The 13,803-nt window shown below is 42.1% G+C and overlaps 1 protein-coding gene across 3 annotated transcripts in view; it reads left to right on the top strand.

Annotated features, from left to right (window-relative positions):
- The window catches only part of ift88 (intraflagellar transport 88 homolog), a 31,816-nt gene extending 18,389 nt beyond the window's left edge, over window positions 1-13,427 (top strand). For 2 of the 3 annotated variants that reach the window (XM_056289132.1, XM_056289131.1), the window contains 9 exons: window positions 319-427; window positions 1,369-1,519; window positions 2,316-2,431; window positions 3,706-3,758; window positions 4,419-4,484; window positions 4,689-4,795; window positions 6,468-6,537; window positions 12,101-12,214; window positions 12,439-13,427. In XM_056289132.1, coding sequence (XP_056145107.1) covers window positions 319-427; window positions 1,369-1,519; window positions 2,316-2,431; window positions 3,706-3,758; window positions 4,419-4,484; window positions 4,689-4,795; window positions 6,468-6,537; window positions 12,101-12,214; window positions 12,439-12,560 — 908 coding nt within the window. In that variant the 3' untranslated portion in view covers window positions 12,561-13,427. Of the gene's footprint in view, window positions 1-318; window positions 428-1,368; window positions 1,520-2,315; window positions 2,432-3,705; window positions 3,759-4,418; window positions 4,485-4,688; window positions 4,796-6,467; window positions 6,538-12,100; window positions 12,215-12,438 lie in introns of those variants that run through there. The other variant, XM_056289133.1, reaches the window with a different exon arrangement.
- Window positions 13,428-13,803: the final 376 nt, after the last annotated feature.

Genomic DNA, 13,803 nt, shown 5'->3' with positions numbered 1-13,803 from the left:
AGAAGACTATGGATTGGACTAAGTGCGGGAGCTATTTGTGGCAGCTGTTGGTTATGACAGAATGGTACATGGAGTTGCATACTGAATAAAGTTCTTGTTTGCATTGTTTTTTATTTTAAGTTAAGATTGACTCCCCAAACCCCTCTTCCACATTGCATCCTTTCCTGAGATTGCATGAGGTATTTTTGTGAAGTATTTTGATGGTATCAAAGGAAAGTGTACATAGGGGTCAATGTAAACATCTTGATCTAAAATTGGCATCCGTCGATTATAGAGAGTAAACAAGTTGATCAGTGGATTTATTTCTGTTCTCCAAAGGCCTGAACTATAAGAGACTGAATCGTCTGGAGGAGGCGCTGGACTGCTTCCTGAAGTTGCATGCCATTCTGAGGAACAGCGCCCAGGTCATGTTCCAGCTAGCCAAACTGTATCCTGCTGATCAAGTATGTACGTGTTTGTGTCTGGTTTTTCAGTTTATAACTAATGAAGAGACACTGTCTCATATTGGGAGTTCACTAAACATATTTTGGGATTCAGGCTTCAGAAACAGGTCTATAACCCATGTTGGCTCTTGACCCACATGTTAATAGACTTATTGTCTCTATTCTCTCGATTTAGACAGGCCAGGGATAGCCGTGGTAAGGTCTGGTTTGTGTCTCCATTGATTAGCCATCTGGCCAAAAAAAAAAAAAAATCAAAGAATACAAGATATAACAGATTTGAGTTTTATCTCTATAATTTTCTCATGGCATCTTTGAGTATTTTAAGATAGATACAAATCCAATGGTTTCCATCCATCCATCCATTATCCAAACCGCTTATCCTGCTCTCAGGGTCGCGGGGATGCCGGAGCCTATCCCAGCAGTCATTGGGCGGCAGGCGGGGATACACCCTGGACAGGCCGCCAGGCCACCACAGGGTCTCCAATTGTTTTAACTATGAAAAACTGAATGCTGTGTAAAACCTTCGCAAATGTACAGGAACAATTGTTTTGTCTGAATTATTGTTTTAAATCGGTCAATCATTTCTTTTTCACAGGTCACAGCATGACTAAACACAGGCCACACATCCATACAGATATGAAGGTTTGATAATGAAGTACAGTGTATGGAACTTGTGACTGAGCAGTTTTGGTCTGTGTATGGGTTTATTTTCTTAATAAATAGACAGTCCGGAGATCTTGTTTTTGACTCATATATTAAACTATGGGGGGAGGGGGCACCTCTTGGTCACAACCCACATCAGATTGCTGACCCAGGGATTCAAAGTAAATGAGGCTTCCAGTCACAAGCCTTATCCTCTAGCCTCTATTCCATCACCATCTCTCTGCATCTCTTCATGTATTGGTCCCTAACTCCCTGGTCCCAGGTATGAGCTGCTGGAGGATCCTCAGCAGGCTATAGAGTGGTTGATGCAGCTCATCAGTGTGACCCCCACAGACCCCCAGGTCCTGGCCAAGCTGGGGGAACTCTATGACAACGAGGGGGACAAATCCCAGGCCTTCCAGTACTACTCTGAGGTACTTTTAGTATACTTTCTCCATGTCATAGCTACTACCATAATACCTTTTTATAAAGCCTTAGTCAAACAGATACTGCTCAGCCTCAGATGGTGTTTTGAGGCTACCAACATTGGTTACACGTTTCCCATTTTAACCTCATTGTATTTGAATGAGGTTAAATTTAGGATTGACTTTAGCTTAATTTTACCTCCTAATAGACATTGTTGTTCTCTTTTATAAGATTGTTCTATTATAAGTTATTGAACTTTAAGATCTCTCAGATCCTCTGATTAAGTGCCTTCATCTTGATTAAAGTTTAATTAAATCCAAAACAAATTTTTTTAGCTTTAGACATGTCTACATGCCATCTTCCTAATTAAACCAAACAATGCCAGACATAATTTAAACACCAGTGAGTTCAACTTTGTTAAAACATCTTTCAATGAAAAACACAATTGTGCTTCCCTCTTACCAATTCTGCACTGCCATCCTGATTGGTGATTTAGTACCAAAGTTTCCAAGGTAGTCTGACATCAGTGTGCGCAAACTAAAAAAAAGTTACAAACTTTGAGATTCAGACATGCATCTCCACACCCTCGGCTTTAGAGATGCACATCTTTCTCCCACCTCGCTCTCCAACACACAAATTGGCATTTTTCAAAAATATGTACTGGGTGGAGACTAGCTGAAATCTTGTGTAACATTATCCTTTAAAATCCAAAGGTGAATGTGGATTGTTGACGTTTAATCCCACCATGTCTTAACCTACAGATATATCTGAGTGAAGAGTGAAGCGATATCTCTTACTGTCCAGTCCTTTAGGTATTTTCCATCGAATATTGATGTGATCGAGTGGCTGGGAGCTTACTACATCGAGACCCAATTCTGTGAGAAAGCCATCCAGTACTTTGAGAGAGCCACACTCATTCAGTAAGATACTGCTATTTCCAATACTTTAGGAGACAATACTATATAATATTTGCCTCGCAAACAGCAACTTTTAAATTTTAAATGATAATCTTGTCAAAGGACTAGGAATGAGAATCATTTTTAATTTTGGTCTGATTTACTAAGAGTTGATTCTGAAGACTTCAGAACATTTCTAAACCCAGATGATTTTTTTGGAGAAAGTTATTCATGGCTGTATATCAGGGTTTTGACATGGTATAATCTGTATTCCTGCGTCAGTAGTGAAGCTCTTCCTCATCTGGTAGTTCAGAATAAAGCTGCAATGCTTGTAACTAGAAGAAAGAGAAGATAATTCTCATGTTTCAGCTTCCAGTCAAATTTAGAATTTATATTAATCACTTTTAAAACACTAAGTTGCCCAGCACCAGCTTATATTGAAACTGAAGGGCAGAGATATGCATATAGAGATGAAGGTTCCACCATCTGGTGACTGAACACTTTAGGGCAACCTGCCTGAGGAAAGTAATCAAACTGTTTTCTCCACGGGATCACGGGATCGAATCCCTGTGTTACCTCCCGGCTTGATTGGGCGTCCCTACAGACATAATTGGCCGTGTCTGCGGGTGGGAAGCTGGATGTGGGTATGTGTCTTGGTTGCTGCACTAGTACCTGCTCTGGTCGGGTCGGTCAGAGCACCTGTTTGGGGGGGGGACTGGGGGGAATAGCATGATCCTCCCACGCACTACATCCTCCTGGCGAAACGCTTCACTGTCAGGTGAAAAGAAGTGGCTGGCAACTCCACATGTATCAGAGGAGACATGTGGTAGTCTGCAGCCCTCCCCCGATCAACAGAGGGGGTGGAGGAGCAACTGGGACAGCTCAGAGGAGTGGGGTAATTGGCCAGATACAATTGGGGAGAAAAAAGGGGGGTGGGGACTATTTTCTCCAGAAAACACTGTTTTAAGACCTTGCATTCCACCAACAACTTAAATGTATCTTAGAACTGATTGATCTTAGAACTATCTTAGAACTGATTGTTTATTCATACGTTTTGCTTTTTTTGGGGTCCTTAGATTTAGCAACACTTTTTTAGCTTTGGAAAATGACTGTTGTTATTGTGCTTGTCAAAACATTTGGTATGTGACAATTGGACTTATCATTATGACAATGATGTCAGTGTCCCAACATCCAGTATGTGTTTGAACTTGCGAACTAGGAATATTCAGTGTGGGCCTTTGGGTTCTGTCTCTCATTACTGATTGTTTACATTGATGTATTTCTGCAACATTCCTCAGGCCGACTCAAGTGAAGTGGCAGCTAATGGTTGCAAGCTGCTACAGGAGAAGTGGTAAAGATAACACAGCCCGTTAACACTCAACTTTTAGGTGGCCTTATTGTGGCGTACTCATCTGTGTATCAACACAAGAAGAAGTATTGTAGATACACAATTATACTGAGTTATTTAGTATTCAAGGAAGTGTGATAAAAATGTGATTAAATTATGAGGGCAGTTGGGAAACGGTTTTGCCAACACTACTTACATATGAGTGTGCACTTGGAATACTTTTATAATAATTTGGATGGTAGATACACACAAATCCAACAGATATTGGTGAGTGCAGCTCCTGGAGAAATGGGATTACATAACCCAGGAATTTCCAAATTGTCATGAGAAAGACCCCAGAGAGAGATGGTCTAGACCACAGATCCCCATTTCATAGAGATTTTGTCCCCAGGAATTGTCTAAGAAATTGTCTATCTTAACTATAGGAGGCGACATGAAATTGTAGAGAATGGAAAAACATCTGATCAGAATAGTCATTCTTACTCTGGTTGTGGTAATGTCTGATGAATAAAATGTAAATTCAAATTGAACGTTCTTTTTGTGGGGACCACCCTAGAACCCATTCAAGTACTTCTCGGCGTTCCTAGTTTTGGTTACCACTGACTTTTGATGAGTTAATTAGCTGCCTGTCCTGAATGTGGTTTCTTGTCTTTTTCTACACAGGAAACTATCAGAAGGCTCTAGAAACCTACAAGGACATCCACCGCAAGTTCCCAGAGAATGTAGAATGTAATTAGTTTTGTTTTGGTGGGAAGAATCAACATGAATCTGAACAACATACAATGATTCTTGACTATTCCATGCCAAAAAACGTGTGTGTGTGTGTGTGTGTGTGTGTGTGTGTGTGTGTGTGTGTGTGTGTTGGTGTTTGTGTGATATGATGTGGTGTGGTGTTGTATGCATGTGTCCATGTGTGTGTGTGTTTGTCCCCAGGCCTGCGTTTCCTGGTCAGGCTGTGTACAGACATGGGGCTAAAGGAAGTTCAGGAATACGCCACCAAGCTGAAGAAGGTAGAGAAGATGAAGGAGATCAGAGAACAGGTACATCTGTAGAGCTTTCCAAATGTTCCCAATTAAATTGTAAGGAACAGTGGATGTCATCATATCAATTTTCTGAAGTGAAAACTGGATTTTTCAAACCATTTTCTTTCAAAGAAAAAAAAATTCCATCTTTTTCTCACACCTTGAGGAAAGTTGTTCACATTGTAATTTTCTCTAGGCAGGACTTTTGTAAAATGTTGTTTTTTTTCTTCTTTGTTTTTCTTTTTTTGGGATCGGCCAATCGTCCAGTCCACCCACAGCAAACTGAAAAAGCGTCCTCCAGATTTCTGTAATATTTTGCCTATAGTTGAATTACTTGCTGCGATTGAACTTATAAAAGGATATTACTGGATTTAAAAAAAAAAATTTTTAGCCAACTAGCTTTGTCTCATCTGGGATCATGGTTTTGCTTTGAGTCACATTTCTTTCTAACATATTTTTCTCCTGTACTTAATCTAATATACCCTTATGTAAAGTTAAACAAAAGCAAAAATCTTCCTGTTTAACTCAAGTTTCTTTTCCTGAAACCAAAAGCATTCCTCTGAAATGATCTTTTAGGGCCACAGTAATATTTATTCCAGCTGTTGTTGGAGCACTGTGGCTTTGACCTTTCACCTCCTTATTACCGGTTTCTCATAATGTTGTTGACTTACGAACTTTATGTCACTCTACTTTTGCTGCCATCGCAAATAACAGGGGCATCTAATGCTTCAAATGTAAACTTAATTCTGCACCATATTCACTCTTTTTGTTAAAATCCAATCATGAGTATATTTGTACCTAGAGCATTGCTTTCTAATTTGTCACCTCCAAAATAGTTTTGAGGTTTTTGTCTGAAGAAGGAAAGCCTCCAAACAAGAGTAGCAATAATTCAATGATCTCAAGAGCCAAAGGGTAGGAGGCTGAATGTCTCAATGGCATCCCTGGCTGGAAAAGTATCAATCCTCCCCTCCAGTTCTTGAGGATTTGATCCGAGACCGAGCTATGCATGTCAGCACTGTGGAGACATTCCCCTCAGCCAGGAACAGATGAGGAGAGCGACGTGTCACAGAATCACAACCATCTGTCCTCAAATTTGGTCTGGGCCGGTTTTGGATCAAGAGGGGGATACTACTTCTGGAGTGGATTGGAGTGGGGTGGGGGTGGGGCATACAGATGGGGGAACAAAAATGAGAGATGTGGAAAGAGAAACAAAGAAAAGAAAAGCAGCAGATAGACATAGTCACTTTGACAAACGGACAGAAACTGGGACTGCAAGGCAGGCAAACGTGAAGAAAAATGGTGTGTGTGAGTTTCAGAGAGAGAGATCTGGATTCATACTTTTTTCTTCTATTGGTTCCATTGGCTTAGTTTGAGATTATGACATCAGAAGATGTTTCACCGTTTTCTTTCTGTTTTGTTCAGATTGCACTTGTCTTTGTTTTAGCACTATAGGTACCAGTCTAGTCTAGATTGTTAAAAGCCGTTGTGGGTAGTAATACAGGATTTTATTTCCTTTATCAGCCTTTCTGATGACCTTCAGCCATTTACTGCCATACAATCACCTCAAGCAAATGGTTGTAGTTTACTTCATCTTTTCTCCTCAATCATCTTCTTCCCTCTCTTCTTGTCATTCCTCCCTTCTTGCAAACATCGTCTTTCTCTCTCTCTTTCTACCTCTTTTTTTGTCTAGAGGGTGAAGTCAGCAAGGGAGGGCAGTGCCAGAGGCCGTAAGGATGGCAGAGAGGGCAGTGCAGGTAGTGGTAAGTAAACACTTAATCGTCATCATCATCATCATGTGCCATCACATAACATCCCATCAGGCATTGGCTTAACACTTTTATCCGAAGCCTGTTAAAGCTCCATGAGTACATATTGTCTTGGCATGGATGGCTGTAAAAGAAATCCAGCCTCACACCCCGATGATGTCAGCACCATGTTCACCTGGCTGAGCTACAGGGCCACGTCATAACTGCTAATTACCATGACCTTTACCGTTGAGTGATCATTTCAATTGCCGTCATTATCTTTACCCACACACCTTCATTGCCAACTTTTTATTCCGTCTGTTGTTAACCTGCACGAGTCCTTACCTCTCTACTTTTTCCCTTTCCCTGCTGTCCATACGTGCTGGTGGACAGCGGGCTCGTCAACACCTGTCCTCACTCCTCCTAAGAAGGCCAGCATCATGGGTATCTCCTCCTTAATCCAACACAGAGTAGTGCACTGTTAAGTCCTTGGTTTGAGTAGAGGGCTATCTAGATGGGATTATTTGGAAAGTCCTGCATTACCAGTGCAGGATAAAATATGGGTTGGGATGTTTAAATTCCTAATATTACATCGACTTCCCCTGGGATCACTACCAGTTTGGAAAAAATTTTCAGGTCAGTTTAAAAGTCCTTTTTGGTCGATAAAAATCCCTCTTCCAGTCCTTTTACTTACACTTGATTTTGTCATTGCACCAGCATGAGGTAGCTTAAATGATAATCTAACTTGTATGCATGCAGTTACAAAACAGCTGCACATGTGGTTGATTTCATTTTCGAACTCAGAATGGTGGGGGAATGACACCAACGGACAGCCTGTCAAGAGGGATAGAGTTCAGTTTGTTTGGAGTCCTGAAGGAAGTCTGAGCCTCAGGTCACAGTAGTTGGTGGAGAAGACAAACAAACACCTTCCCCCTTTAGATACAAATGGGGACAAATGGGTTTTTTGCAGCAACATCTCTGACACTAAAAACAAGTTTTATTATAAGTAAGCGTATCAGCCACAAGCGATTTTAGTGGCAGTTCAGGGTTGCCAGGAACTTTAACGAGACCCATATTTGTGTGTGCTGTGCAGCCTGAAAGCCTCTAGTGACTTGTAGTGAAGATCCCTGCTAATAGATTCTCTCTTTCACCATGTCAGAATCATCCATTATTTCCCATTGGCTTTGAAGCATTTGATTAGAAAATCTTGCACATGTGCGTTTAAATTTCCTATAATGTCACAATGTCTGAAGTGAAATCGATATGTTGGAGAGTGTGCATTTATTGGAGGGTAAAAAAAGATTGGTCCTGTTCTGATGTTGCTAGATGCTCAAATCTAAGTGTTTTTTTCCCCCTAAATTCCTTGTGGCACTTCAGAAGTGGATATGAAGACAGGTGAGATAATAATAATAATAATAATAAATCACTCTTATATAGCGCTTTTCTAACACTCACAAGTCACTTTACAATAAACGGGGTGAAACAAGACAACAGATAAACATAGCACAAACATGCAGGGGTGGATGGGAAGGGGAGGCTGTGAGAGGGAGAAGCAGCAGCCACACACGACACCAGCAGTACTGTCCAACTTAAAAAGATACAAAAGGGCAAGAAAAGCAAAAACCTATAGCACTATAGACATTGATTTGCTGTAGGGGTTTACTCCGGTAGCCTATTCCCCACCCGAGGTATCCGCTAGGCAGTGGCACTATTTAACCCATAGCTGGGGGCTGGTTCGTGGGCATCAGGGAATATCCACACACCGGTGGGCCTGCGTACCACACGTCTAGGGGCCAGACCTCCTCCGAGTCCCTCGTAGTTCAGCCAGGGTCAAGGTGTACCCAGTCACCATGTGTCGCCACGAGGAGGCACTACATAGGGCTTGCTGTTGGAGAGGCTATGTACTGGCAGGAAGAGACTTACGCGCTCGGCTCTCCTGTTCGCATTTCTGCTAGCCAGCGGTGAAGGTTGAGAGTGAGACGTGACAGGCACAGAAAACTACACCAACACACTAGACGCTTCACAACAACCCCACTTCTTACACAAGAATGTCAGAGACAGATGAAGATAAAAAAAAGTGATCAAGAAAAGAATGCTAAAACTAGTACTTATCAACACACATTATCTGTCTCCTAGTTTTCCTCTGAACCTTAACTATGCTGCTCTTATCTATATGAAGCTTTATCACACAACAGTTCGTTTCTCATCTATTCTTGCTTTTTTCCCTTAGTCTCACTTTCTCCCTTCCCCGTCTTTCTGTCCTTCTCTCACTGCCTGTTTCTCTGCCCGTCTGTCCATCCATCTATTTGTCTGTCCATCCATCTGCCTCCCTTCTCTCACCCTCCTCTGTCGTTGGTTGGACTCTGACTTTCTGTCTGCTTCCCCTCCGCTGTCTAGTGTCTCACTCTGAGACTAAACAGCACAGTCCCCTACTGGACTCACTTACAGGTATGCAACCTTATAGCTATGAAAATGTTGAGTGTTGTTATAGGTAAGTGTGTGTAGGTATATATGTGTATATATGTGTGTGCAGGTATTTCTATACTTGTGAGAACTGACCCTGACAAGTCCATCTTTCTTATGCAGGACAAACCTGGTTTGTGAAGGCATTTTGGCCTGTCCGCACTACTTCAAAGAGCTATTTTAGGGTCGGTACTTGGGTATTTGGCTGAGGATAGAATAAGGATTAAGTTAAGCATAGGGTAAGGGTTAGTTCTTACAGTTAAGCCCAGAGGCTATGAAATTAATGTAGTCAATGAGGGGCCCTCACAACTATAAAAGCACCTACACACACGCACACAGTACTTGATGATAACCTGAAACTCTAAGTGGCGTTCTCATTAAGTAAGACTAATACGATCACTGTCTGCTAAAAATAGCTTTTCACATGTCAGCACACTGGTCTAAACACTTGACTTTGGGCATCTCAGTGAAGAGATACGAGAGCAAATGCTGACCCGCTTCACGTTCACATTTGTGTGAGGTCCTTTGACAAGCTGCTGTGAGATCAGCCTGCCAGAGACTTCTACTCTCTCTCTCTCTCTCTCTCTCTCCCTCTCTCTCTCATAAGAGAAAGGGAGAGAGAGTGATGGGTTCGAGGAGGAGTCCGAAATCGCTCTCATATTTAGGAAAACCTCGAACGCACCCAAGATCCCCCCCCCCTCTGTAAAGGCTGCATATTTAGAGCAATGTGAGAAAACAGGTAAAGTCTCAATGCAGAGGTGCATAGGGCCACACTCCTTCAGCTGTGCCCTGACAAGGGGCCCTGCTGTGGCCGACTGTTTGTTTTCACACACACCCCAACCTGCGTTGCTCTTTGATCCGGAGTGGTCATAACTGCCATCTCAGAGGTGGCGGTAGAGAGGGCCATATTCAGTAAGACGAACAAAGGAGTCTTTCATATCCATGATAGATGTACATGGTGTTTTTCCACTTACCTTCCTTTTTTTTTTTTTTTGCAATTGTTCGTATTCATTTTCATCTGCTCTTTCTATTACCACGTTGATCACTTTTTACTTCATAAAGGGAAAAAAGTGTTTCCAAAAAAAGATCTGTTTGCCAGTTGCAGGCAAGGCCTTGAGGGAGATGTTTAGGATCTTGCGAGGGCCTCCCAGTCCTTCCTGTTTCTGTGCTCTCTACAAATAGTTTCCAAGGTTACCCGGTTGCCAGATGTGTGTTGTTGGTGTCTGTTACCGCCAGTCTAACACACACACACACACACACACACACACACACACACACACACACATCCCAAATTCTCTGGACTGCCCTGTCAGTCAGGGCTGGAGTGCGCGCACACACGCACACACATACACACACACACAGTGTATATTCATACAATATTTTCTTTGCTCATTTTGTGAGCAAGTAGCAAACTGAACGGTCAATAATGAAACAAGACCAGGAGAGCTTGACAGGGAAAATGTAAATATGAATATCTTTGATAAAGTACTTTGGACTTGGACAGATACTTTAGGATATTTAGAAGGAAAAAAAAAAGAAAAATTTCCCATTCATCTTAATTGTCTGTACTTCCCTTTGTTTTCCTATTTCCTCCTTACCCTCTCCTCTCAGTCCTCTTTACCTCACATTCATTACGTTTTACGTGCCAGAACTGAGACATCTGGGTGACTTGCACCAAGTGAGAAGCTAATGGATCCACTGTGTTGTTAAAGGAAACAGTGGGTAAAAGGAATATTCTTTTTTTCCTCCATCCTGGGTCTTATTTTCATAATTTTTTCCACTGTGCATATTGGTTATGATATAATTTTACTTACCACATTCATTTTGGAGATTTTGGCCCCAGTACCACCATTGGACACAGCTTTACAATGGCATCCGCACACAAGCCTTAAACCTGTTCTTTCAACAGCAAAAAGTAATGTCCTAATTAGACCGTGCACATGATTTCCCATGATCTTTGACTTCTCATTTGCATTGCCCTGGTAGTTTATCAGCGGTTACCCATTGTAAGTAAGATGATCATTCCTGCAAGTTGAACCAGGAAGTCGCTCAGCAGTGCAAACAACTCTTGATAATACTGTATATTTGGAGTAATAACTTTTGATTTGCACCTCTATTTTCATTTCTTTTTTTTTTTTTTATTTCTGATTTTTCCCTTTTTTCTCCCAATTTAGTGGCCAATTGATCCCTATTTTAATTCAAACACCCACCCTCGTATTGCATGCGTTCGCCAACTGCATCTCTCTGGCCGGCAGTCTCGAAGGAAAGCGCCTCCCCACTTTTGTGACAAGGCGAATCCAAGCCGAACCACTGTTTTTCCGACACACACAGAGACGCATTCACATGACGAACACAAGCCGACTCCGCCCCCCTCCCGAAGACAGCGTTGCCAATGCTTGCTGCTTCATCGAGTCCGGCCATAGTCGGATCTGACGAGACCGGGGCGCGAACCCCAGTCCCCAGTGGGCAACTGCATCGACACCAAGCCGATGCTTAGACCGCTACGCCACCGCGGACGTTCTATTTTCATTTCTAATCGGGTTGAATTGGACTTGCTTAAACATGTCTGACGTTTGTGTTCAGTTGTCACATAAGGTGATGTAAAGCAGTGTGTAACAGTGGTCCTATATCTAAGATCTCTACAATGAAGCCGTTGAGTAAAATGATGACATAACCGATATGCATGATGGTAAAAACTATTAAATGAAGACCTGGATTGTAAAAAATTGCGGTTATCCTTTAAGGGAATCTTACCTGTGACATTTTCCATCTGGGATGGCAGCCAACAGCCAGGTCCTCTAGCTGCACCTTCATACTCAAAAAGACACGCGCAACACATTCACACACAAATATTCTTACACATTTTTGCATGTTCAAGCAGTTGTGCACAGAGGTTTGTAAAGATAGATATTTCTTTTGAGAGCGATGGACACACAAAGAGCTAGCAGAGGACAAAGATGCTCTAAAAACAGAGCTTCTTCAGAGAAACTGAGCCACCTTGAGTATAATTGATATTATTAACTCATTTACAGACTTTTGAAACTTAGAAGGTCACACTGTTGTCCCATTAAGGAATCTAATCATGGGCCTTGCCTTTGTGTGTGTATGTGCACAGACAGCAGCCACAGCAGCCAGGGTACCAACAATAAGGCAGACCGGCTGAGTGCCAAGCTGAGGGCTCTTCCCGGTTCTAATGAGCCCTATGAGGCCAGCAGCCAGAGGGAACTGGGTAAGGAAACAGCTACCCCCCCCCCCCCAACTTGTAATGTAATTACCATATCCTCCACTGACTTGATTTAACTGCAGAGTCTGAGTTATGCCAAGGTTGTGTTTTTGAAAGTGTGGGAGTAAGGCCAACATCATGATTGCACTTAGATCAAATATTAAATAGGTGGTGGCCATGTTTTCCTTGTGTGTGTGTGTGTGTGCATGCGTGTGCGTGCATGTGTATAGATGCGTCCTATGTTGACCCACTGGGGCCTCAGATGGAGAGGCCAAAGACTGCAGCCAAAAAGCGTGTGGAAGAAGATGACTTCGCTGATGAGGAGCTGGGAGATGACCTCTTGCCAGAGTAGCTCCTTTCATTGTCTTCCCGCTAAGGTTCTTGACTCCTCACTATAAAATTGAAGCTGGGGTTGCACATATCTGATTTTTAACTGTGAGTAACCCAGATCTAATAGTGTCTAGTCTTTTCACTTTTGAACAGCAACAACTTGCTGCACACTTGTAGTAGCCCCAATGGAAATGAGTTGAATCAGCACATTAAAAAATATACATTAAAAATAAGATGTAGAAGAAAAACTATTCGAAAATGATATACTTTCAAATCTACTCAGAAAGAACATCTTCTGCCACAACTTTTTAACTGTATTGTATCAAACTGTCATTTTCATTGAGGCTATGAGTGGGAGCCAGTTTACCATGGTACCCAAGTTCTGCTTGACTATCAGCCTCTAAATCAGAACAGAATACCTTTTAACTTTTTTCTCCATCTTTCTCTTTAAATTGGCTTATCAAATCTGAGTTAAAAATCAAAAATCTGATTGCCTCTCGCACACACATACGACTTTAACAGGGGGAATTTTTTTTTCATACATCAGATAATATTTAACATTAAGTAAAAAACTATAACTCTAATATTTGAGAGAGGTCACCTCCAGAAACACCAAAAATGTGCAGAAGTAATTTTATACCTTTTTTTTTTATTTAGTACTTAACACAGAGCTGTACACTCTTTGTTGTTATGTAAAGGTAAAGTGTTCTATTATTAAAAAAATAAGGGGTGCCCCGGTGGCTCACCTGGTAGAGCGCGTACCACATAAAGCTGAGTCCTTACCACAGCTGCCTGGGCTCGAATCCGGCCCGGGCCCTTTGCTGCATGTCATCCCTTCTCTCTCCCCTGCCTTTCCTGTCTCTCTCATGACTATCACTATCAAATAAAGGTGGAAAATGAAAAAAAAAAATCCTTGCCTGATCTTTTGGGGTGGAACGAGCCAGAGCACAAAACTGACTCCTATGGCACAAATCATGTATTCTATGAGCAAAGCGCCAACATTATACCACAGTTGTTTGTATGTAACTTGACTGAGCCAAATGTCACATCTGACCAGCTTTTGCGGGTCCGTCTGCATTTGACATCTTGTTCTGATTAGATGATATAAGAAAAAAAACAAAAACAAACTAGACTTGCTGGCAGGTATTAACAGGGTTCAAGTGCCATATGCGAGTCACACCTGTCAGCCCAGAGTCCACGCAAGTCGGGCCTGCAGGCCCACAGGCCTGATGCAAGCTGCTAGCAGCACAGAGGGGCTTAAAGAG

This window comes from Lampris incognitus, chromosome 11 (assembly GCF_029633865.1).
Source record: "Lampris incognitus isolate fLamInc1 chromosome 11, fLamInc1.hap2, whole genome shotgun sequence".
Classification (NCBI taxonomy): Eukaryota; Metazoa; Chordata; class Actinopteri; order Lampriformes; family Lampridae; genus Lampris; species Lampris incognitus.
This window is presented reverse-complemented; position numbering and strand designations above follow the sequence as displayed.